This window comes from Engraulis encrasicolus, chromosome 5 (genome assembly GCF_034702125.1).
Source record: "Engraulis encrasicolus isolate BLACKSEA-1 chromosome 5, IST_EnEncr_1.0, whole genome shotgun sequence".
Lineage (NCBI taxonomy): Eukaryota > Metazoa > Chordata > Actinopteri > Clupeiformes > Engraulidae > Engraulis > Engraulis encrasicolus.
In genome coordinates, this window is record NC_085861.1 from 42,745,749 (window position 1) to 42,771,715 (window position 25,967).

The 25,967-nt window shown below is 42.5% G+C and overlaps 3 protein-coding genes and 4 non-coding genes across 7 annotated transcripts in view; all 7 read left to right on the forward strand.

Moving 5' to 3' along the window:
* The first annotated feature begins 4,256 nt into the window (after nt 1-4,256).
* kcnj21 (potassium inwardly rectifying channel subfamily J member 21) lies at nt 4,257-9,799 on the forward strand. Its single transcript, XM_063199474.1, has 3 exons — nt 4,257-4,343; nt 5,412-6,312; nt 8,992-9,799. The coding sequence occupies exons 1-3, from the start codon at nt 4,257-4,259 to the stop codon at nt 9,402-9,404; spliced, it is 1,401 nt and encodes a 466-aa protein (XP_063055544.1). The 3' UTR covers nt 9,405-9,799.
* A 4,185-nt stretch (nt 9,800-13,984) lies between these two features.
* fbl (fibrillarin) lies at nt 13,985-21,408 on the forward strand. The gene is made up of 9 exons (XM_063199475.1): nt 13,985-14,122; nt 15,110-15,271; nt 15,784-15,930; nt 16,575-16,669; nt 17,834-18,004; nt 19,298-19,430; nt 19,829-19,941; nt 20,686-20,831; nt 20,931-21,408. The coding sequence occupies exons 1-9, from the start codon at nt 14,113-14,115 to the stop codon at nt 20,953-20,955; spliced, it is 1,002 nt and encodes a 333-aa protein (XP_063055545.1). The 5' UTR covers nt 13,985-14,112; the 3' UTR covers nt 20,956-21,408.
* LOC134449865 (small nucleolar RNA SNORA17) lies at nt 15,451-15,589 on the forward strand. Its single transcript, XR_010034990.1, has one exon. It is a non-coding gene; the product is annotated as a small nucleolar RNA SNORA17 (small nucleolar RNA).
* On the forward strand, nt 17,533-17,619 carry LOC134449875 (small nucleolar RNA SNORA17). Its single transcript, XR_010034999.1, has one exon. It is a non-coding gene; the product is annotated as a small nucleolar RNA SNORA17 (small nucleolar RNA).
* Nucleotides 18,956-19,042, forward strand: LOC134449863 (small nucleolar RNA SNORA17). Its single transcript, XR_010034988.1, has one exon. It is a non-coding gene; the product is annotated as a small nucleolar RNA SNORA17 (small nucleolar RNA).
* LOC134449864 (small nucleolar RNA SNORA17) lies at nt 20,106-20,192 on the forward strand. The gene has a single exon (XR_010034989.1). It is a non-coding gene; the product is annotated as a small nucleolar RNA SNORA17 (small nucleolar RNA).
* A 1,726-nt stretch (nt 21,409-23,134) lies between the features above and the next one.
* Nucleotides 23,135-25,967, forward strand: part of dyrk1b (dual-specificity tyrosine-(Y)-phosphorylation regulated kinase 1B) — a 54,605-nt gene continuing 51,772 nt past the window's right edge. The window contains exon 1 of the mRNA XM_063199477.1: nt 23,135-23,858. The gene's annotated coding sequence lies outside the window, so the exon portion shown is untranslated. The remainder of the gene's footprint in view (nt 23,859-25,967) is intronic.

A 25,967-nucleotide genomic window follows, 5' to 3' on the forward strand; every position in this document is an offset into this window, starting at 1 on the left:
CGTCACAATAGGACATAACTGAATATGTACAACAATACCTCTTCTTAATACATGTTATATGTATGCCTGTTGCCCAGTCTTGCACTTTATATCTCTGTAAGGGTATTGTATAACCCTTGCAAAATTAAAATTGAAAGCCCTGTTAACTAACTGGGGGGTGGCAAAAAGATGGTGAGACCTGGAAAGTTCTCTGGTCAAAGCTTCCTGCAATTGCGGAGAGTTGCCAGCAACTGACAAAATGTGGATGCAAGACTGACTGCCGAGGAAGATGCAAATGCTATTGCTTTAGCCTCAACTGTACACAGTTCCTGCAAATGTGAGGACTAAAAAGAGCTAATCCAACATGTGCATCAGAGAGTTTTCCTACCCAAACAACAAACAAGTAATCATTATAGGCATACTGTTTTTGTAATATTTAGAATCATTCAGTGAGTGTTAGTTTACTTACATGTAATTACGAAAATACTATAATTTTCAATATTTTAGTTTTTTGAGTGTATAATTGAATTTGCCATGCTCAACATAATATATTTCCATACATAAATATTCAAAATATGATCAGTCAATCAAAATATAGATAAAAGCCATTTAAAAGCAGTTCAATTGGCGGCCATCTTGGAAAATGGCCGCCATTTTGTTTTTTCACCTGGATAGCGACCTTTTCTAAAAGGGTAGGGTCTGAAGCACCTCTGAACCAAATTTGATGCTTGCATCACCAAGTGAAAGATTGTTTGAGGTATTTGCTGCACTATACAGAGAAAGAGCTTTCCTCGCAGACACGCTGTGTTGTGCGTGTTGCCTGTTCTTTCAAGTGAAGTTTTTTTTCTTGTTTTGTGTATGTAGAATCTCAAGTGTTTCAGTCACAATGTAATTTGCGATAGACTACTTCTCGCCCGTTAGCCATTTTACGTTATAACCTGTGTAGTTGCCTCGGTCAGCACGCGACAAGTTCACGATGTCCGCACAAGCATGCCAACGTTATTGTTTTCAAAGTTGTAATTGACAGTCAGTCGATTAGTTTGATAGTCGCTGAAACGCCAAACGGCGACAGGTGAGGTGAGAGGGAGAGAGCAGAACGTTCGCGGTGCGGAGCACTGCAGCTGTGGACAGTGAGTGACAGAGAGGGGAGGGGCTCTCCTCACGAGGCTGCTCATTTAAAGCGACAGGGTTTTTTCTCGTATGCAGAAGACGAGAGACTGAGATCCAGGTGTCTGAGCTTCAATTCAATCTTAAATAGTTAAGTAATTATATGCAATAACTTATAAATTGATGTAATGTTTCAGTTTCAATTCAATCTTAAATAGTTTAGTAATTATATGCAATAACTTATAAATTGATTAATACTGTAGACTTACTTGTAGGCTATATTACCAACACTAGTCTGAAAGAGCTGAAAGATAATAATAATAATAATAGCCTAATAATAATAATAATAATAATAATAATAGCCTAATAATAGGCCTACATTGTGAAAGCGACATGTGCAAATTAAGATTGATTGGTTTATGGGCAGAAATATTCAATAAGGATAATTAATAGGCTATTAAAAAAATAGGAAATAATTTCTGTGATCGGCAATGATCGGTGATCGGCAGATAAAGATTTTTGGTGATCGGTATCGGTGATCGGGCCAAAAAATGGTGATCGGAGCACCTCTAGTTATAACTGCACTTTTCAAACTGTCTGGGAATACCTGCTGGGTGAAAGAGCTCCAGGGAGTCATAAAGGCTGCAGAGAACATCATTGGCTGCCCTCTTCCATCTTTGGAGGACCTATACAGCACCCACTGCCTAAAAAAGGCCAAGTGCATTCTGAGAGACACATCCCACCCAGGTCACAGTCTGTTTGAATTGCTGCCGTCAGGCAGGAGATTCAGGTCCATGAAGACAGGGACAAACAGACTGAAAAATAGTTTCTATGCAGCGGCCATCACATAACTGAATTTTGCTTCAAAAGCATAGTTTTTATATCACTGATTCTTGAGAAAGTGGCTAAAATAGGTTGTAATCTTGAAAGAAAAAAACAAAGTGAATTACAAAATAATATGGTATATCCTCGTAGACAAAGGTCTTGGCTTTTCAGAAATGCACAAGGCCAATCTCCCCATTTTCCATTTTTTTCAGAAATCAGGTTTTTCTCCGATCATACCTTGTTTTTTGTCAACACCGTCAGACACAATTAAAAGCAATAAAAAGTGTATTGATTTGGTTGCATATGTATCTGGAGTTTTTAAGTGATTGTGTGTGTTTTTTGGTTCACACATATGCCTTTAAATGTTGAAAATTCACTTTCATTCTATTTTAATACTGCTTCCTGTGTTCTAATTTAAAAATATGTGCTGTCAGACAATGCTTACTTAATGGCTAAATAGATCAAACATTTTTTTGTAATTTCACAAATATTCGTGTTGGCTTAAATTTGCTATTACTTTGATAATTCAACAACTACAAAGGAACATTTTGTAAGCACATTCATTTAAAATGTCCAAAACTCCTTCTTACGGTGGTGACTTAAGAACTGACGGTGGTGACAGTAATCTGAAGGTGGTGAAAGTGACCTAATTATTACCTACATTTAGCAAAATAAATAGCCCTCTCAAGTCAATGACATCTAGCATAAACACTTTATTTTTGTGTGTGCACAGTATGTTTGTGCATGTGTTTTTTCTTCATTTGTTAGATACTCTAGGAAGTAGGCCTAGATTATTGAAAATGTGGCATAAACAGGTTTTAAGTTGTTCAAATCCAAAATATAGAGGTGTATTATCATAGATGAACGTCTTGGCTGTGCAGTGAATGTATTGGCCAAGCTCCCCATGTTTTACATTTTTCATAAAATGGGCTCCTTCTTGGTTTTGTCACCAGCGTCAGACAGAATTAGAAGTAAAAAAATAAGTTTACTGTATTAAAGTCAATTACTTCAACAATTAAACATAATTGTAGATACTTACTGTGAGCATATTGTTAAAATTTGTCAAAAGCATGGAAAACACATGTTTTTTGTGAACTCCATCAGATTTCACCACCGTCAGGTTTTGTGACAAAAAAAATCTCCAAATGCACCTCAGTGGAGGCTAGAGTATAAGTTTGGGTCACAATTATTACTAACATGTCTGGTAATGTTTCATTAACCAGCACAATTTAGTAAAATATGGAACAAGATGATAAGCGGAACAAAATCTGACGGTGGTGACATCTGACGGTGTGAGACAAAAAAACACTCTTTTACATATTGTGCATTTTTTGCTCACATTAGCCACTTCGTTTTTGCTCTGTTTCTTAGGGGCTTCATGACGCTTCTGAAAAAGTATATATAATTAACATTAATGTACCAATAATACTATTAAAACCCCCGACGGTGTTGACAGTTTATGGTTGGGACAGTACCAGTGTCCAAACAAATTATCAAATTGAGGAGAAATTAGTAAACTTACAGGAGCTTCAGTGATGGTGAAGTACTCAGTAGATGTAAAGGTTTGAAAAGGGGTCCTAAGTAATGACAATGACCTTGCGCATACCTGATTTTATTGTCTTTTTAAAAAAATCTGACGGTGGTGACTAATATGCTGGACACACTTTGAGCAATCAGAAAATTGTAGTAAATATTGCTTTACACGCACTATGTGCATATCTGCAGAACCACTTCAATATGGACTTTCACATCATGGTGATATTATTCAATAATATCAGTGATTTTTACATTTTAAGTCACTTGAAATGATGATGTCTGTCCTTGGGACAGCTGTTTTTACAGGGTGTGGGCAGGTTTATAGCCATGAAAAGTATAAAATTACACTTAAATATTTCAAACGACTGTACATTTATGTAACAGACCCCTGTGTCTTTACCTGGATTCATTTTGTTCATGAAAATGTAGTTTATTTTCAACAGAATTGGCCGTTTATTGCAGAGACATGTTTTAGCCGCTTTCTCAAGAATCAGTGATATACATACCATTCTTTTTATTCCATTTTAATTTTTTTTTATTTTATTTTTTTATTTTTACTTTTATTTATTTTTGCTTCAACAAGAAATGCACAATTTCGTTGTGCTTGTCACAATGACAAATAAAAGATATTGTATATTGTATATTGTATTGTATTGTATTGTAAATGCTGCTGCCTGTTGCCTTTCTTGATCTCGATCTCAATTTCATGCTGTTCTGTTTTTTTGTGGGTTTTTTTCTTTCTCAGTGTGACTGTTCCTGCTGCTCTGTTTGGCTAGCAACCGCCGCTGTGGCCTGGAGGCTAGCAGGCCATGAGCAACTTCAAGGGCCACTTAGGGCAGGATGTGGAGAAGCAGGGGATCAGGTTGCCAAAGAAATGGATGGACCACAACGACAAGGTGAATGCAATTCAGCACAAAGAGAGAGAGAAAAAAAGCTCTCGTCTGAATCAAGCACTGTGTGTCTTCATCAATACATTTGTAGCCTAATGGAACTCATGTATCCTCATTAGCACACATCCTCATGTTGACCCTCCCTGATAACGAGCTGTGCTGTCAGCATGCTGTCAACACTGCTCATGTGTTTACTTTGTCTCCAACCGTCGCAAATGGTGCATAATCTGAGAGTAATTTCCTTCTTACTCTTGGTACAGTATGGAACATCGTAATGCACACAATTCTGCCAGTGGAATGCTAAGAGTAATTAAAAAGTCCAGGATGGTTTTACACTACTACGACGTGACTTGGAGTCTTAAGTAACATTACGACTTGCCAATTTCTACTCTGGTAGCAGCACATTTATAACAGGGGCTATGTCTTAACACTTCATTTTTTCTGTTCAATCTATAACTTGGCTCCAATCATACCTGTCACGCAGACAACAACGTACTGTTGTGGATGGCTCTAGGTCCACCTTCTTGAGTTGTCCAGTAGGGGTCCCCCAAGGGTCCATACTTGGGCCCGTTTTATTTTATCTTTACATTAATGATGTAAACATACATACATTTACTTGTATACTGTATGTTCATTGATGTGCAATGTCCTGAAAAATACAGTTATTGTAAACTTAACTTGGTGTGTGGGATCCTTCACACAGAGAGGAACATCCTAGGTTCAGAAAATAGAAGTCCTGCAATATTTGCTCCTGCAAATTAATTTAACCAGCTGTTTTTTAAAGTCACACAGCTGTTCAAATCAGGCATGTCTGTCAAAATATCAATATGAACGACAGATAGAAGGAATACATGTCAGGGCTTTTCATTTTCTCAATGAAGTTTCCCCGCATCTGTTTTTTCCCCCACCATTTTGCACTTTCACAAGGATTTCCAGGATGACGTCAAATCATCTGTACTAAAAATAGATAGAGGAACTTCAATTTTCTCAAGCAAACCTGCCAACATCTGCTTGTTTATTTTTCTGCACTTTCACTAGCATTGACTGACCTCTGTCTTTCTCCTCCATCAACAGATCCCCACCGACCGTACGCTGGTGGTGGGGGGTGCCGGGAGAGGAGGTGGAGGAGGAGGAAAAGGTGGGTGTGGGGGGAAGTCGGCTGACGGCGGCGTCCTGAAGAAGCGTCGGCAGCGCTACGTGGAGAAGGATGGCAAGTGCAACGTGCATCATGGCAACGTGCGAGAGAGATACCGCTACCTGACGGACATCTTCACCACACTGGTGGACCTGAAGTGGCGCTTCAACCTGCTGGTCTTCACGCTGGTCTACACCACCACCTGGGTCTTCTTTGGCCTCATCTGGTGGCTCATCGCTTACATCCGCGGCGACCTGGACCACACCGAGGACAGCGACTGGACACCCTGCGTCAACAACCTCAACGGCTTCGTCTCGGCGTTCCTCTTCTCCATCGAGACGGAGACCACCATCGGTTATGGCTACCGGGTGATTACCGACAAGTGTCCAGAAGGCATCATCTTGCTCCTGGTGCAGGCCATCTTGGGCTCCATCGTCAACGCCTTCATGGTGGGCTGCATGTTCGTCAAGATCTCGCAGCCCAAGAAGCGCGCAGAGACACTCATGTTCTCGCACACAGCCGTGGTCTCCATGCGGGACCACCGGCTGTGCCTGATGTTCCGCGTCGGGGACCTGCGCAACTCGCACATCGTGGAGGCGTCCATCCGCGCCAAGCTGATCCGCTCCAAGCAGACCAAGGAGGGCGAGTTCATCCCGCTCAACCAGACGGACATCAATGTGGGGTTTGATACGGGCGACGACCGCCTCTTCCTCGTGTCGCCACTCATCATCTGCCACGAGATCAATGCCACCAGCCCCTTCTGGGAGATCTCGCAGCAGCAGCTGGCCAATGATCAGTTTGAGATCGTGGTCATCTTGGAGGGGATGGTGGAAGCCACCGGTGAGTGAATGACATTTGAACTCTGCGTAGTCTCCGTAGTCCTTAGCTATGGAATTCACAGTTGTGACAACCGGGATAGCCTACAGGAAATTGGTTGGTGACATTTCATAGATTTTCATACATTTTCATAGATTCGAATATTTCTAGGCAGGGGCTTTCTATTAGGTTAAGACTAACATAACAAGCAAAGGGGGGGGTAAAAATAAATTGTCGACCCTGCCGCACTTACTGCACTGGGCTGAGTTACCGGGGACCCGGGTTCGATTCCGGCCCGGGTCATTTGCCTATCCTTCCCCATCTCTCTCTCCCCACTCATTTCCTGTCTCTCCTCCACTGTCCCGTCAGAAATAAAGGCAAAAACCCCTAAAAAATATGAATGAACAAATAAATAAATTGTCACTGGCCACCCCCATGTTGCATTGGTGAGACGTAGAACACTTGTTTACCATCTTTTCTTGGTCTGGATTCAACTTTATGGATTCCATCCTCGCTAATCAGTGGACGGCGGGTAGCCTAGCTGGTTGTAGTTTGACAATGACACATTACATACCATACCTATAGGTATATTACAACCAAATATCAGCGATTGGTTACTGTAGAATCAGATTCAATGGATTCAATCAGTTCACTCCTTCCACATCAGTTTTATGCAGGTCAAGACCCTCTGCACGATATTACTATGAGGGTATGGTGAGGGTATAGTTGACCTTATACCACAGTGGAGTTTCCATGAATGGCTAACCCATGATTTTTTTTCTCAGTGTTTGCGAGAATGCAAATGTGTGTCGACATGTATAGACACGACTCACCCCTCATGGGATCCCGAGACTGCCAGCAGCCATCTCAGCCGAGGCGCTCTACAAATCACTAATTAGTGCCAATTGTGACTACACTTGACACCGGGTGCAAGTACACCTTGCTAATTGGCTGCGCCATTGTGCTATGTGCCAATGTATGCAGCAGTCTCCACATTGCAGGACTGCAAAGGGTCAGACGTGGCCCCTTGAGGGGCTTGTTTGTGAAAGGACTGAAGGATTTGTCAATAAGCCATGCCTGGTGGGAAATTTAAAAACGGTGGAGGTGGGGAGTGGGGGAGAGCCGGCATTCCGGTTTCTGTCCTTTCAAATTTGTTCTTGCTTTTACAAAAATTGTCTTTCTTTAACATTTCAATGCTTTCAACAAGACAGAACCGCATATCTAAGACAGGTGGACATTTTGTCTTTTAGTTGATTTGGTCACATAAAGAGTTACATATTTAGCCTATTATCAGTTTCAAATGTGTTCGTTTCATTAGATTTTGCACTGCTTTATTACCTTACTTTACTTACTTTTGTGCGCCAGTAGGCACAGAATAAGTGCCCAAAAATGTACAAAACCTCTTTCAGCCATCATCACCATAACACTGCAATGAGGCATGTGTGCAATAATGCAGCCCCTTTATTGTCTGTCAATCTGCTGCAGCACTGGAAGAAATGAAACTCAATGCCTGTTATTCCTGACATCTCATAAAGTGGGATTTTCTCCTGAAATTAAATGCCAGACCGACTGTGTTCGTCTTTCCTGGGCAAAATCCTCCAAAGACTGTGGATAATATGAGTATATTGTTAAAAAAATAATGAATAAATTCTTGAAGTGTTAAGGCCCATCTATTCAAGACATTCATTTACACTGCCTCAGGACTATCGGCATGTCTGAATCAGCCATTGCACAACATTGGGCAATTTACAAATCATGCGTACATATGTACATGTCATGAATATACATGTATGGTTTTTTGAGCTCAGTCTGACCTTGTGTTTATTTTTGCTTCTGTGGTCTTGTCTGCTCACTTTTATGGGAAATGTGTGGAGTAATTGACATTGGCTCTTCAAGGTTCACTTGAGCAGAAGATTAGAAGAGGCGGTGTGGTGCTATTTATAGTCAATCCAAGCGCATAAATATTCAACAGGGTTTGGCAGAGTTTGTATAAGGATCACAGGAAATTAACTTTGTTATTGTTTGAAAATATATATAGCCCTCCAGTTGGCAGTTTGCATATGCATGTTTGAAAAAAAAAAGAACCTGGAGCCCACCCAACAAGCTCATAGAATGCACTGAAACCTTTGACATAGATTTTTTTTTAAACTTGAGAACAGAGACCTAGGCTATTGTGAATCAGGTGAACTGCTGAAAATCCAGCCATAAAAATACAGTTAAATATTTTCTAAGAGCAAGCCCTATCTCTAACATAAGCCTCTAATTTTATATAAAAGCCTTTAGCAGCTTTTGTAGGCCCATCTGATTTTTATTGTGTGTTCAGTCTACTTCACCGTTTGAACCTCTGTATGTGCACCAACACTTGAGTTTTCTGTGTGTTAAGTGTTAAGTCACTATAATAGCAACATTACAGTTTTTGGAATTTTGGAAGTTTGCAAGCTTGAGGCATGAATACTAATTTCAATCTATAGTCCCTAGACAGGTTGATGGTCCCTGAAAAAAAGAAAATTCCATTGTAGCATTTGTTCTTCTTCTGCTCTCCATGCAATTCTGCATTGTGCCTATTTCCCTTTTCCCTGCAGTGTAATAGTCAATGATGTCCCTATCCTACATTTAGATAGGATTGCTGCCCTATATGTTCCACCTTCGATTCTATAGAAACAAACAGATTCTCTCTCTCTCTCTCTCTCTCTCTCTCTCTAGGCATGACGTGCCAGGCCCGAAGCTCTTACCTAGACTCTGAGGTGATGTGGGGCGAGCGTTTCACGCCAGTGCTCTCCCTGGAGGAAGGCTTTTACGAGGTGGACTACGACACCTTCCACCACACCTACCCCACCCCGACCCCCAGCTGCTCCGCCCGTGAGCTGGCCGAGCTGGCCAAGAAAGGGGAGAGCATCCCCCTGCCCCCGCTCTCACCGCCCTGTGGCACCAGGGCAGAGATCCTGGGCCCCGAGGATGGTAGTGGTGGTCGTGGTGGTGAGGAGGAGGCGCTGGACACAGCGGTGGAGGAGGACAGAGAAGGGCAAGAGTTAGCATCACGCGAGGAGGATGAGGCGGACGAGGCAGAGACCGTCAGCAATGGTGACGTGAACAAAATGGACAAGGGACAGGAGTGACTTATCTGCTCTGTGCGTGAATCATCTGCCTTGTCATTGCCTATAGTCTCCTTGCCAGATGTGACAGGGAGTGTAGGCATGGACAGGTTTTATAACATTTGGATGTAGGCCATACATGAACTTCATTCACAAGCGGCTCATTATGATGGCGACTCAGTGAAATTAAACTTAACGCTCCTCCTTTAGATCAGGGGTTAATGAATAAATAATTGCATAGAAATTGTTTCCCTTGTTCGATTTGGATTTTTTAAAGCAGCTCATTAATCATTTGTGAAGCCGTTTTTTGTAACGAATCCTGACACTATCAGCTTTGCCATTTGTGTAGCCTCAAAGAAGGTTCAAATAGTTTCGGTCTCTTATACTGTAAAGGTGGCTGTGCAGGTTAACCACCACTATTATATTTAAAACACTTACAATATGTATACCCTACCATTGAAAATTCTCTGAAATGGTGTTAGAGTCCATGTATTAATGTTTGTTTGTTTTTTAAACAGAATTTAGTGATGATGTCACATTGGGGACTCCACCTCAGCAGAGAGGATCTTGGGTCTCCAGTCCCCAACATGATGTCATGCACTGCTTGTGGGAAAGGAATAATTGTCTATAATATTATGTTTTGTGGTACCCAACCAAATCAAATATGATGGATAGTAGTTTAAATGTGTACTACTAAAAAGTGGTGAAAATTCTGAAATTGTAACCTGCACAACCAACTTAGACAAAGAAATCCAAAGGTTGAAGGCAACTGGCATGCTGACTTGCAGACTTCTTGCGTGTCATTTCTTTGACCGCTACCTGTTACAACACACCATTTTTTTAATTGACATGAATTTCATCATCTGTTTATATCAGATACCCATTATAAAACAGTAGACCACAAAGCACAAAGTGACATCCACTGGTGATGATAAGGGCCTATATTATCTGCACTACAGTAGCCTTTTTTATTATTTGTTTAATTTTTGAGGTGTCCTTTCATGATATGTCTTGTGAAACACAATGCCAATAAGCTTCATATTGTACATTAGCCAACTGCATTTAATTATGGAATGTGCTTGTGTAGACTTCACGCGCAACACGACTTCACACAAAATCCACCTTTTTTTTGTATATGCACGCACTGACAAAGGCACAGTGCCTCAACATGGATAAAGTACGCCATCTACTGTTAAAACTGTTTTTGCACACCTTTTTTTTGTACATTTTCACTTTGATTCATTTGCAACTTTGTAAAGACTTGTGTTAAATATAATATTGCAATGTTTATTTTGTTTGTGTACGTTGTCATAACTGATTTATCTATGTTTACAAAGAAATTATAATAAAACAATGACATTACATTGTGTGTTTTATTCATGTTTAGCCTGGGTGTCACAAGGCACGAATAGTCTGTAGTGGAAATACTATGGTGCTGCTGAGGAGTGTCACAAATCGATAATATGATTTGTGTGATCAGACGCTGATCAACAGTAGGCTTACTTTCATTACATGGCCATGAAAGCTCCATGAACAAGATGGGGGTCTAGGCTACGTTTGCACTTACAATGCTTCCGTTCTTGAATACACCACTAGGTGCTACTTGGACACATCGTCAGTGATGAACCCGAGCTCATTGGGTGTTTCGGGTCTTTAATCATCAAACACCCTCACCCGGGTGACCCAGCCGGGGGTGATCAGCCCCCGACTTGTGTCCAAGTGGCCTGCTACTCCAAGGATCCCCCCTCCTGATCCATAGCCATCTAGAGGCTTTCTCCGCTGCCTCTGTGCTACTCCTGATGGCTTTTCTGCACAGCTGACCCTTCACTCCAAGGAGCTTCAAGGTGCGGGGTAGTGACTGGCCAGCAAAACCCCTGCACCCCACCTCGACTGGATCACAGCGGGCTTTCCAGCCCCTGCTCCGGCACTTAGCTATCAACTCTGAATATTTCGCCCTCTTGCGTTCGTTGGCCTCCTCCACTCTGTCTTCCCAGGGGACGGTAAGTTCCACCAGGACCACTTGCTTAGTTGACTCCGATGTTAATACCACGTCAGGGCGGAGTGAAGTGGAAAATATGTGCTCTGGGAACTCAAAGGAGAAGTCCACTTTTTTGAACATTAAGGCTATTTTCTGAGTGGTTTGCAATATTTCACCGTTTATTTCTTGTTTGCTGCAGTCTCTGTTATTTGGCTTATTTGAATTTGATCTCAATCAGCTTTAGAATGGCCGTCTATGGGCACCTGCAACTCTGTTCTTAAAATCACCTTTAACATTTGTTTTCAAGAATATGCAACTCACCAAGTGTTCAGTAGTATTCACTGGTCTTCCTTAACAATTATTGTAGCAAAATATGGCATCTGTCGTGTTTTATGTGTGTTTTATGTAGCAATTTGTAAGTTAAGTTTCACTTTCACTTTCACTTTCTTTCACAAAATGGCAAATAAAAAATGACAGAAGCCATATTTCGCCTTGAAACTTGTTAGGGACTGCTAGTGAACACCCCTAACCACTTTGTGAGCTGTAGACTTTCGAAAACAAATGTTAAAGGTGATTTTAAGAACAGAGTTGCAGGTGCCCATAGACGGCCATTCTAAAGCTGGTTGAGATAAAATCCAAATCAGCCAAATAACAGAGACTGCAGCACACATTAAATAAACGGTGAGGGGGACTCTAAAACATCGCAGACCACTCAGAAAATAGCCTTATTGTTCAAAAAAGTGGACTTCTCCTTTAAGCTGTCTCCCCAGGTCGGCTTTGAGTTCCCAGTCCCGTGCTGCGGTGAGAAGCCCTCCAGAGGAACCTGGCTGATGTTGTGCCTGCTCGCCAGCTCTGACAAAGGTGATGGACTTCTTGGAGGGAGGCTGGTATCTGCAGTTGGTTATTGCAGTGCTGAGCGTGTCTGCCAGAGCCCTGAGGACCTGGTCATGACGCCAGCGATACCGCCCTTCCCCCAAGGCCTTCGGGCAGCAACTGAGGATGTGTAGCTCTCCTCGCACACAGCTGGCATGCCGCAGTGTCTGCTATGCCCCAGCGCTGTAGATTGGCTGGGCTTGGAAGAACGTAAACGGATTGGATGGGGAACTTGAGGTGCTGGGGTTCTAGTCTCCAGAGCTCTGGCCAGGTGATTTTACGCTGTTCGGCGTGCTCCCACCTTGCCCAGGCACCTTGTTGGTACATGGCCACCATCTTGATCTGCCGGTCTTCCTCCACTTCTGCTCGGATCTCATCCTGCACCATTTGCCGTTTCTCCTTTCTTCCAGCTTTGTCATAGCAAGGTTTGGGGAAGCTACCAAGCCCGGCCCGACCCACTGCTGTGTTGCCCACCAGGATGTTGTGCTGCAGCCGTGCCTCTGCTCTGTCAATGGCTTCCTGGGCCTTCCACTTCCTCCCAGTTTTTACTTGGATTCCTGCGGTGGCAACTTTTTTGTCAGAGGAGTCCCTGTGGCCTACATCATCAGCTCCCAGGAGCGTGTGACCATAAACACCTCCGACAAGCCGCTGATGGGAAGCTGCAGCATGGTGGAATGGCCATACAACGCAATGCTGCTGTTATAGTAGTCCAGGGGCCGGATTCACAAAAGTTTTCTTAAGATAAATCTTAGGAACTAAAGACTAACTGACTAAAGACAAAAGTTAAGAGAAAAGTACCAGTTAAGAACTATTTTGTTCTTAAGATTCTTTGTGAATCCGGCCCCTGGATGAGGTTGGTGATGGCTACTGGCACATTCTGGGCCTTTCTCAAAACCTAGGACAGTGTCCTTCCAAGTGTATCAGCCTAATTAGTCACGCCCAGTGGTTGGATACTCTTTGCTGAACTCTACAGAATATCCAATCACTGGGTGTGACTAATAAAGAGTATCCAATCACTGGGTGTGACTAATTAGGCTGATACACTTGGAAGGACACTGTCCTAGGTTTTGAGAAGAGCCCGATGTCTTGTCAGCGCTGTTTCCACAAGTTTGTGGGGGATGGATCCATAGGCGTTTGTTAAGTCCAGCCAGAGTGTTGCCAAATCTCCTCTGCTTGCCTTTGCCTCCCGGATGAGCTGCGAGACCACACCAGTGTGGGATCCTGGACACTACTTTCATAGAGCTCGAAAGTGACGTCACTTCCCCCGATTTCATGGGACCTCAACGGCGTTTTTAGCCGAAAATCGTAGCATGTAATCCAATGCCGGTATTAAAATGATATTTCGATCCCCTTCGAGTTGTACCACGAGCTCCATATATGTTGTTTCTGATATTTTTGCTTCATTTTTCGTATGAACCCCCAAACTTTTTAGAAAGCTGTGTTTCTTCACATTTTTCATGCCGACGGCCTCGGAACAAAACATTGATACTTCTGCATGAATAATCTTTATCTAGCCTCTTAAACAGCATATTTGTAGCCCAGCGCATATCATGACTGAGATCAGAAGATATTTACTCTCTACCATGTTGTTAGATGGTCAGCTTAGGTCCCGTGAAACGCGGAACTAAGGGGCGGGACTTTCATTACCATGAAAGCTCCATGAACAAGATGGTGGGTCTAGGCTACGTTTGCACTTACAATGCTTCCAAGCTAGGTGGCGACAAAAATCAAACCAAAGCAGAGCCCGTGAGGCATCATGGGTAAGAAAGTGTCCATGCAGCTGCGTCTGCGTGGTGCGAGCCGACAGTCAGCTGAACACGCGTGTTCGGACAACACAGAAAAAAGCGTGGTCCTCTTTAGATTACGCTTTAAACCATAATAATGAAGCCAGGTAAGTGAGAACTCAGTATAGCGTTATTTTTTATGAGCAACTAATAGAACAAACATTGATTTGTAAGCGCGTGATATTTTTTATTGAAGTAAAATGTGCAGTGAAAGTGTCCAGTTCTTAACTTCGAGGGACTTGTCCGACATAATCCAGCTAATTGTAATCTTTACGAAAGATAACGTTCACTAGTAACAATGTCACAGCGAAGTTTGTAGCTGTAGCATTGTTAACATTGTATAGACACGGTTTATCTTTTTACGACGACTAATGTCGCATTTAGTGCGTGTTAAATTGATCTTACTTGCTAGCATAGACGGCTAGCTCAAGACTAGGCCGAGAACCCACGTGTTTGCGAGTTGGGTTAGGTCTTCTTCATTATTACATGGTAACTAAATTCGTTCCTTTGTACTAAAGTGACTTGCATTACATTTTAATACTGCGATGGGCAGATTGGGATTTGTCGACGTTTTGATGGGCAGTAAAAGGAAATGTTTACCATGTGCTTACTGACGTAGCCTGGTGCCATGTGTTTGCCCCACGAGCAAACTTTTTACTCTACAATATGCAATCAACGACCTGGCATACGTACTCCTTAACAAAATCCTTTTTTGTGCACGCACATTTAGCGCGTGGATTTTAATTAAATCCCGACTCATCTTGCATTTTTTTCAATGTACTGCGAAGTGGTCGTGGCTCGTGCAACTTTAAGTTCGCAAATAGCCTACTGTTGGCATTCACTAAACTGAATTTGTTTTCTTCGATCTGGATACACTTGATGGCGTCCAAATATGTAAACATCTAGTACTGCATAGTTTGTTTACGTCGGAATACCTTGCTAAACAAGAATGCCCTATCAATTTAAAGGGTCTATTAATTTTCATTGCAATAATTGTAATCTGCGTGTATGTGGTTAGGCCCATGTTATTTGCTCATACATGTACGCCAAGTGTTTTAAACTAGCCTACATATGTTTACTTGCACTGTTTCCAGGGTTCAGTCCTCGTGGCGACCGAGGTGGTCGTGGGGGTTTCGGTGGGAGAGGAGGTGGCGGCTTCGGTGGTGGAGGAGGAGGAGGCTTCCGTGGTGGAAGAGGAGGCTTCGGTGACCGAGGTGGTAGAGGCGGAGGAGGATTCCGGGGAGGAAGAGGAGGCGGTGAGTTGATGTCCTTAATTGCCTTAAAACCAAAAAGAACTAAAAATTGCTAAAAACTTAAAAGATGCAATAGAAACGTAGTTCTTCAACTACATCCTAGGTCAGTACGGAGGGGGGAGTAAAATGGTATTCATAGTAACTGCATGTTTGGTTCAATTGTCATATTCTGTCAATTTGTGTTTGCCCCTGAGGCGTTGCAGTCATACTGTTTTGGTATTGACTGTGTCAGACGGTGGCATAGAACAAATGGGTCTGGACTGTTTGTACTTGGCACCATCAATGTCATCGGTGCTTGGTTTCATCAGTTGACCCAAACAAGTCTTTCATGTCTGTACTCAATTGAACAATAATGCCCTTTTTGTTCAGTGTCCAGGTAAGGCCAAGAATAGCGTCAATTCGCTGAGTATGCCCTTTGAGAGTGTACATTCAGCTAATGTACTGATTGACATGCCGACCATATTAGCTGTTTGTTGAATTTGGTCTGTGAATCTAAACCTATCCTGTGTTTGTAGGTGGTGGTTTCAGGTCGCCAAGCGGTGAGGGTGGCTTTCGTGGTCGAGGTGGAGGACGGGGCACCCCAAGAGGAAGAGGTGGACGCGGAGGTGGCGGCGGCTTCAGAGGCGGGAGGAAGGTCATGGTGGAGCCCCACAGACATGAGGGTAAGGAGGTGCATTGGGAATGTGGTGGCGCAGTGAGTCATCTAGCTTTGATTTAACAACTGTGGAGTGCATTTCTGGTAAGCGTAGTTGTTAGCCGTTGGCAACTTCGGTAGTTGCCAATGGGAAGTTGCATTGCAACCAACAAAGTAACTAATATTGTCATCAACTGCGATTTCCAGAAATGCACCAACTAACCTCAACTAATATACGCCTCTTAAAGGGGTATGCCACTATTTTGGGGCTTAATACAGTTAAAATCGTTGGCTGGGGTTTATAAAGGTGGTAAAGTGTCTTATTTTTCATGTGAGCCGGTGTCTTGCTTTAAGACAAGTTAAAAGAGGGAATATGTCGCTAAGCTAGTGAAAGTCAATGTATCCGTGTAGCATGCTACAATGCTACACGGATACATTGACTTTCACTAGCTTAGCGACATATTCCTTCTTTTTACTTGTCTTACATCAAGACAATGCTTAACATGAAAAATAAGACTTTACCACCTTTATAAACCCCAGCCAACGATTTTAACTGTATTAAGCCCCAAAATAGTGGCATACCCCTTTAATAAACTTTAATTCTCCATTACATGCCAAACAATGGCTTTGATGTACAGAAGTAATACAATTCTACCTTTTTTTGTTTCATAGGCGTGTTTATTTGCCGTGGAAAGGAAGATGCCCTGGTTACAAAGAACATGGTGATTGGAGACTCTGTTTATGGAGAAAAAAGAATAAATGTTGAAGTAAGTGCCTTGAATCTTAAGTCCTAAAACAGTCCCACAGCCATTCAATAATGGTTTGTGTTTGGTTTGAAATTGGAGGGTTGTGGATTGTCCTGTGTGTTGAGTGAAAAGCTATGGATGAGGTTGAAGAACGCTAGTGAAAGTGCCCTCAAATTAAGTATCCAATCTCAATATTGCTACAAAGGCCACCCCAGCTTACTGTACATAATACACCTTGGATGACTATTAGCTCAATGTAATTCTGAAGTCAGAATTCAACTTGTGTTGCATTCTCTCCACAAGGGGGTGCAGTTCAGTCAGAGAGAGTAGAGAGATATATATGGGTCAAAGACGTCCAACATGACACTGTCCTTCAGGGCTAACAGATGATTTCGCTTACTGTAACTGTGAAAAACATGAAATTTCAAAACTATTTTTTGAAAAGTGAATGCATGAAAGCCAAGCCAAAAAAAAAAGAAAAACTTTTTTTGCATTTACAGTAAGCAAAAGTATCCGTTGCACTGAAGGACATGTTGTACGTTTTTGACCCACATATATATACACTTAAAGAATCTCTGGTTCAGTCATTGAGCTTATCCTGCAAAGTTGTAGATGTTTCTTATCTGCATTCAAGTGAGAGGCAGTCAAAGTCACTTCAAAATGTGTGGGCAAGTCAGAAGTAATGTCTTCTGTGGGGTTTTAGTTGCGCTCTCTCGTCTGTGCTTTGGGGTTTAGATACTTAAGATTACATTAAAAGAAACTACACAGCGTTTTAGACATTCATTGCAAAATGCTGAAAGGTTTTAACCAGATTTTCTGGTTTGTGTTGAGATGGGAAGGGTTCTTATGTAACAACTAATGGTGTATGCTGAATGTACTCCATGTTTGCCCCTTGAGGCGTTGCAGTCCTACATCTTTTGGTAGTGACTGTGTCAGGAGGTGGCATAGAGTGACAGGGCCTGGCTGTCAATGCACTTGGTATCCAAAATGCCATGGGTGCTTTGTTTTCTCAGCTTGACCCAACAAATATTTGACGATTTGATCTCAAAGTGCAGATTCTTGACTGTAGTTTTAAGTTGTATTAAATAACCAGTTTTTCTTGGAATACTGTAAATATGTAAATCAAATTTTGAATTCAACACAGAAAAAATATTGTGGTTTTAAGACGCTCTTCTCTGTTTTCAGGAAGGAGAAACTAAGATTGAGTACAGAGCATGGAATCCCTTCCGCTCGAAATTGGCTGCCGCCATCCTGGGGGGTATTGACCAGATCCACATCAAGCCCGGCACTAAAGTGATGTACCTGGGAGCCGCGTCAGGAACCACAGTCTCTCATGTGTCAGACATTGTTGGCCCGGTATGTATATTTGCATATATGTATATTTACTCAGATGTTTCACTGAGCATATGCATTTATTGTATTGGCCTTAAATGGGTATGCCACTATTTCGGGGCTTTATACAGTTAAAATCGTTGGCCGGTGTTTATAAAGCCTGGCTCAAAGTACATAATTACCGGCCCGATTCTCGACTGAAAACCCCCCTTACGTCAATCGCTAGAACGTTACCCCCCAGGACCATCGCAAGCGATTGTCACCAAAGAGTTCCTCGTCGTGTGCAACGTTCTAAGATAGAACTTTGGCAGCTCAAAGAGTCGCAGATCGCAAATCGTAGAAATCGATATTTGCGACTGGAAATAGAACGTCGGGCATTGTCTCTGTGGCTGCGAGCAGCGATAAGATTGACCTTTGCGATTCTCCTCTAGTGTGTGGTGCACCCAGACATCAAAATCGCACACACAATCGTGAGTCGTGTAGTTTGAGCCTGTCTTAAAGGTGGTAAAGTGTCTTATTTTTCATGTTAAGCGCTGTCTTGATTTAAGACAAGTTAAAAGAGGGAGTATGTAGCTAAGCTAGTGAAAGTCAATGGATCACTGTAGCATGTGTGATCCATTGACTCTCACTATCTTAGATACTTAGTCCCTCCTTAAAACAAGACGCCTAACATGAAAAATAAGACACTGTACCACCTTTATAAACCCAGGGCAATGATTTTAACCGCATTCAGTCCCAAAACAGTGGCATACCTCTTCAATATAATTGAGTTTTGCAAATCTCTTTAACTTTTTTTAGAAGCACAAATACCCAAAAAGTAAAGTATATGGATTCATGGTCACACCCAAGTAGTAATGATATGCAGTCTTCGCAGCTTGAATAATGCTTTCCATGGCGCATCAAACATCCATAAATGCTATGGGACATTCTCTACTATTTTAGGGAAATTACATTACGTTAATTCCTGCATGCATGTTTGCCCCTTGAGGCGTTGCAGTCCTACATCTTTTGGTAGTGACTGTGTCAGGAGGTGGCATAGAGTGACAGGGCCTGGCTGTCAATGCACTTGGTATCCAAAATGCCATGGGTGCTTTGTTTTCTCAGCTTGACCCAACAAGTACTTAAAGGTGCGCTGTGTAATAATTTAAGTAGTTTATTTCCAGAAGGCATGCTGTCCTTTTTTTTGTCCTACAATCATAGAATAACAATAGTGCTGGCATGCATCAGTTTAGCGTTTAAATGCTGTCATGATGATATGGGAGGGCACAAGAATGCATGTGTGTGGATCTCATTGATTACCGGTCCATTTACTTGTAGGATGGCCTGGTGTACGCAGTGGAGTTCTCTCACAGATCAGGCAGAGATCTGCTAAATGTTGCCAAAAAGAGGACCAACATCATTCCCATCATCGAGGACGCCAGACATCCCCACAAATATCGCATGCTTGTTGGTAAGTTCTCAGAGTTGGTAGTAGGTAGATTGGTAGGTAGTAGGTGATGTAATCCATTGGAATATAGCAGGATGCAGTACTTTGCAGTTACTACAGAACTTCTTTTTGCGTCTGCTTTTGGTAAGGATGATGAATGTCTTGTGAGTGAAAAGCCTGATCAATGCATAAAATCTTACAATCAGCCATTTTAAATGATGTGCAAGAACCTCTTAACAACCATGTCAGCTGAGCATCCAAAATGTTGTGCCATTAACCTTTTGGGAGCGTAGATCAGTGTTGCGGAACTTTTATTTCTTTAGTTCTCTTGTTTTGGTAGAGTACCTGTATTACTGATGTGCGCACATTCTCTGCCTTTTTGAGAAGTAAGCTCTAGCTCATCTGTAAATCTGTCTTTACAGGCATGGTGGATGTTATATTTGCTGACGTTGCCCAGCCTGACCAGACGAGAATTGTGGCTCTTAACGCACACAACTTCCTGAAGAATGGAGGCCATTTTGTCATCTCAATAAAGGTGAGAAAATGATATATGTATTCATGGTCACACCCAAGTAGTAATGATCTACAGTCTTCGCAGCTTGAATAATGCTTTCCATTGCGCATCAAACATCCATAAATGCTATGGGACATTCTCTACTATTTTAGGGAAATTACATTACGTTAATTCCTGCATGCATGTTTGCCCCTTGAGGCGTTGCAGTCCTACATCTTTTGGTAGTGACTGTGTCAGGAGGTGGCATAGAGTGACAGGGCCTGGCTGTCAATGCACTTGGTATCCAAAATGCCATGGGTGCTTTGTTTTCTCAGCTTGACCCAACAAGTACTTAAAGGTGCGCTGTGTAATAATTTAAGTAGTTTATTTCCAGAAGGCATGCTGTCCATTGACAAATGCTACCTTTTTCATGAATACATAACTTCACCATCAAATTTTAAGTGTTCATTGTGACAGGGAAAATTGCACTTTTCATACATGAAAAGGGGATCTCCTCCATGGTCTGCCGTTTTGAATTGACATTTTTAGCTGCAAAACTGTACTTTGGTCATTCTAGTAAATAGTAAAACCAATTGGTGATCCAACATGTGCAGAAACCCTGAACCATAGTTTTCCCATGTACACAAATGCACATTTACACCAATTAAATGCACCTCCAGATCCGGGGTCAGACTGGCATTCATATAGTCAGCTTTTGGATGTTACTATTGGACGTAGTAGTTCCAAGACTATGGGACACTTGTTAATTTTTCCCCCTTCCTGTAGGCAAACTGCATTGATTCAACGGCGGCACCAGAGGCCGTATTTGCAGCAGAAGTGAAAAAGATGAGTGCCGAAAACATGAAACCACAAGAGCAGCTGACACTGGAGCCTTATGAGAGAGATCATGCAGTTGTTGTGGGCATTTACAGGTGAGAATATGCAGAAAGACATGTTGTGTACATTCTTTAATAATGTTTGTGTACTGATTTTGTATTGTGTTAACAACCAATTTTTGTTTCTGTCTACAGACCACCCCCCAAACAGAAGAAATGAGTTCGTTTATATGTTTTTCACATTTTATTTTATGGACCTTTTTTCGCCTGATGGCTGTTGTAACAACTTTTGCCCAGCAGAGGACGCACCTACAGTGTGCAATGGACGCTTATTACGCTTGTATGTTCAACTACCCGGCCATGCACTCTCCTGGTATACTCCAGAAGCTACCCATGGCTTACTGTTTCCAGAAACATTTTGTAAATCTGTAAAAGTATATGTTATTGCTTTTGATGAATTATTGAGTACCGTTGAAATGACGTAATGGTTAGAGCATAGTGGACATTTATTCTCTTAACCAAAAGATTATTTTCCAGTTTCAAGAAGTCATTGTGTGTAGAAGAATACATGTGAAAAGTTTATCAGCCTGTTTTGAAAGGACTGAGGCATTTGGATGTGTTTTTGGTTATAAGTGTACTGTTTTTTAATTAAATTTATTTCACTATAACAGACCATTTTTGTGATCCTGTTGTCCAAATTTCTGAGGTCATTTATTTATTTATTTTATTAACTTTGCGTGGGGGGCGAAGAATCTAAGTAATCTGTGGCGAGAGGATGTTTACTTATTGTGTATTTTGATCAATAGCGTGTTGACGTGGACATTGACATCTGAGCAAGGCGATGTGTGGTTGTCTACGTAATTTAATGCAGATTTGAGTGCATGAAAAACTGATTCCTCCGTATGATGACAATACGTGCAAGTTTTTGAGTATGTATGACTATTTTGTGCATACCAGCAGTCCAATCTCATCTGATACTGCCGAGTCGCTCGCCGCCATTTTAAGAGTGAACGAGCAGGAAGAATGACTAGTGGCTTCCGACTGGTGAGGACGCACTGCTCAGGCGGGAAAGTCAAATAAACTTCCCTGGTAACACGAAAACGGCATTAGGAACCCTACAGATTCCGAGTGCTGCAGTAATCTCTCCCTACCACCCAGGGTAACGGCCTAATCCCGCTAGAATAGTTAACATTTCCCGACACTTCACGTAGTACAGTGATGATTAACTAGTACATAATTTACCTTTCTTGTAAACTGGACACGAACCGGTCCAGACCACATACGCGAGACATTGGGTGGTAAAACATTTAACAGTCCGCCTTTGCGCAGAACAACGTTTTGTAGTTATTACTTTTGCGTTGATGCCAACACGATACCCAATTTGATTATTCTGCAGTGCACTTTGCAACTCGATTGCAAATGATTTGTTGAGCGAACGAACGCTCGCTGCCCATACAATGTAACCACCTCAGTAACATTACAGCGGTAGAACTGGTCATTTGCCAGTGTGTGTCAGTACACCAATGTTATTAAACCAACCTCCTAACGAAGAGGGGGTAATATTTTACACCCACAAGAGGATTTGTGCGCTCAAAACACTCAAAGTTCTGATTTTATATTGCCGTTCTATCATGGAGCAATCGTCGTCTTCTAGCGCGGGCACTGTCATAGTCTCATTGGTTTGTGTGTGATGAAAGCTCAAAATCACAGACGTGTTTAAGCACGCGTGTTTGTTTTTTTATACGTCGGCCGTTCTTGACCGACAGGTCAACTTAGATTGACGTTGAGTAGCCTAGTTGTAACGTTTGATTGAAACGTTAAGGCCAGTTAGTTCTATGAATTGGGACCGCTCTTGAGCAGTGTGTTTATCATACTTTAAAATAAATATGCCTTGAGGCTGACGTGAGGTATTCGTCTTCGACTCTTTCTGAAACCTGCACATTGTACTTCTTCTGGATTGGTAGCGCTCCTGCTAACAGCGTAATTAGCAGCTAGATCCATTTGTTTAGTTAAATGTACATGCATGAAAGGGTAGATGAATGTTGAAATGTGCCAACGTTAATGGCCATAGAACCAGCAATTGTATATAACTAACCCAGCGTTAGCTGCCAAACTAGCCAGCAGCCGCTTGTCGCTACTCGCTAGTAGGCTGAATTATTTGGCTGAAATACTCATTTGGTGGCCAAACATAACACCAATTCAGTTTCCCAAAGCCAAATGGACGTCGTATCAATGATTTTAGTATTTGTATATCCTACATAGACGAGCGACACAGTATTATGAACTTACACCTCCTGCTCCAAGTCGCAGATTTGTTTTGGCGGCCATTTTGTGGGGAGAAGTCAACCGAACGTTGCACTAAAGCAAGCGGGAACGTGCTTTGAGCCGGGGACGCGCTTATCGTGAAGACCCTCTCCTACTCAAGCGAAAGGCAGCCTTGGAGAGCTCAAGATTATCGGGTACCGAAGGGGTGTCCAGCGAATGTACATCGCTAGACTTAGCGGTGCGACAACGCACCCCGATTTTGTTTTATTCGTTTTCTTTTTCAATTTTAATACTTCTCTCGTGCACCCCCTTGCTGCACCGCAACAAGCAACACTCTGTTAGCTAGCAACCACTATTGCTAGCTAACATTAGCTAGCTAGCAAACTAGCCGTTCAGACCCGCACGACTTGCCCCACTGTTTCTCGCGGAGAGGAACTGCAGGGAGGACTGAAGGACTATCTCTGCTGCTATTAGTCATTCACTGTAATGTCTAACAGTGCGGGTTTTAACTCGTCACCCGTGGTGGCCTTCTTGCACTAGTTGTGCTAACGTTATCGTGGCTAAGAAGGCAGAAATCTGGACTAACCGTGAGCACATTTGCTGGGTTGCGCTCTGGAGACTAACCTTTCGGCTTTCCTGGAGACAGATGTTTTGAAGAGGATTTGGAAGAAAATTGAACACTACTCCTGAAAAGCATCGCACCCATAAGAGGGGTGTCGATTAGGGGGGAGGGGGGGTTTGGTATACCAGTGACCGGTTTTTAATTCTGCCCGGTACCTGTCGTGGAGGTTAGGACGGAGGGAGAGGGAATACTGATAATGGCTGCTCCGGGAAGCTGGCAACAGACCGCTGCCTGAGGTAAGATAACATAGATTTAATGGTGGTTTTATTTTGATCCCATTCGATGTTTGTTAGTATGAAAAGCTCATTTTATTAATCTGATTGAGTATAATTGTCCGTGGACATGTCTGTATCGCATACACAGTTACATGTTATCCCTCAAGCATCAAGACGCGATGTTCCAGCACCAAGCTCTATGCCCGGTGCATAGTGCTAGGCCGTCAGTGCCGGTGACTGAGACAGGGCAGGAGGCATATGGATGGCTAAAATTGGCTTGCGGGTTGGTACTAGGTGACTCATGCCCAGTACATTTTTACAAGTATTTATGCATCACTTAATAGTTCACGGGTCTTTAGATGTACTGTATTGTCCTGAATGATACACTGGTTGTCAAAGGATGCAATTTGCGGTGATGGAAACCAGTGCTGCCAAATGCGGGGATTTCGCAAGCAAGTTGATCATAGGGTCTCTCTGGATAATGCTTGTATGTCATGTATCGCCAATGACATTACGATTGCTGGCAATGCCATTTATACATTTAGAATGGCATAATCCAGCTATAACCGATTCGATATCTGGCTGTGTGAAATTTCCAATTCATTAACTAGCAACGGCAACCAGGGGATCCGTGATCATGTCCGATGTGGGCTCTGGAAGATTTAACACATATACATGTTATATTCAACGATGGCCCCTAGTTCGGTGCGTACAGCCCTCAAATCACAGCTGTATTGCGGGATTATCCGCACATATCTGAGATTGCTGAGAATTCAGACTTTAAGTGGCTGTTAGATTATTGCAAAACTGCGGTGTTGCATGGCATGCAAATCTTCAGGACATAATGCTTAAAAGCCATGCAACGTAGTCAGTTGGGTGCATCTGAAATTCAAGACAAGAGCAAATGCAATGTATCCAAATCACTGATGGGTATTGCGTCGGCTGATCCTGGAGAGGGGAAAACCGAAAACCTTTACAGATATTTTAATATGATCTCGTTGTAATGCAGGTCGGTATGCTGCTGGGTGACGTTACAGACCCCCCTTAATGGTCATTTGTGCACACGCGTGTAGCTAGGGAAAACTCCACGGATGGAAATTGATATCTTGTATCATTTTCTCAAAAATGGCTGTAGAACATGTAACGCTGATATTTGTCGTCTTTGCAGAAACTGTCGTAGAGTGGTAGCTTTTGCATCTTGCGGTGCCTACACCCTTCATTTCCATGTAGCGTTATGTGCAAGGCTCTCGCTATGGTGCTGAAGTAGAGATGCCGGTTCAAAATGGATACACTTTCCTCCCATTGCTTTTCCACGTAGCATTCTCCTTCTCTCCCCACTGCAGCGCGAGTCAGCCCCACATTAGTCTTCGGCAGGAGTCAGGGCTCATTTCATTGCCTGTTTCAACTGATTCCTTCGTTTTATGTACGTGTTCACATGATGCTCGAATCCATTAAGCATTGTGATGTTGGCTTGATGCAGTTTTACATCATTTCTTTATGTACTGAGTCATTGTGGTTAGCAGTCATTCTTTTGATCACAAAACACACCTTTGCTAAGTGACATCTTCAAATCTGATTCACTGTCACTGATTATGACCTAGACCAGGATCTTAACAGAAAATGCTGTCTTCTGTCACTCCCATTGACGAATAGGTTATCTGTTCCCTGCACTTAACCACATTGAGGGTCTGCCTTATACAGAGGCCTGTGGTGTTTTGTAGCACTGTTGCTATAAGCCCTTGACAAAATGGTATGTGAGCTTACAATTAAATGCAGTTTTTTCCCCCGTCTGTCTATCCCTCTTGTTTGCCGCTTTTCAGTTTTGGACCAAGCGAACTACTGTTGGAGATTGCATTTGGTATCGGCAGCTGAGTGGCACAGTTGTGAACCGACCGACCGACTGACTAAGTTCATTGTATTAACACAGGCAAGATTGAGGGGGTTAAAACAGTGGAGTTATTGGAGCAGGCCTTAAAGTTCAAAATGTGCATGTGTATGATACTTTCAGATTAAACTATTTGTGCATTTCTGTTGGCCTGAGAAAGAGCAGGACAAATTAGGCCCAAGTTATCTAGACTCACTTATTTGCAAGCCAAGTATTTGTCGATACTTGTTGTGGAAACGGATGTT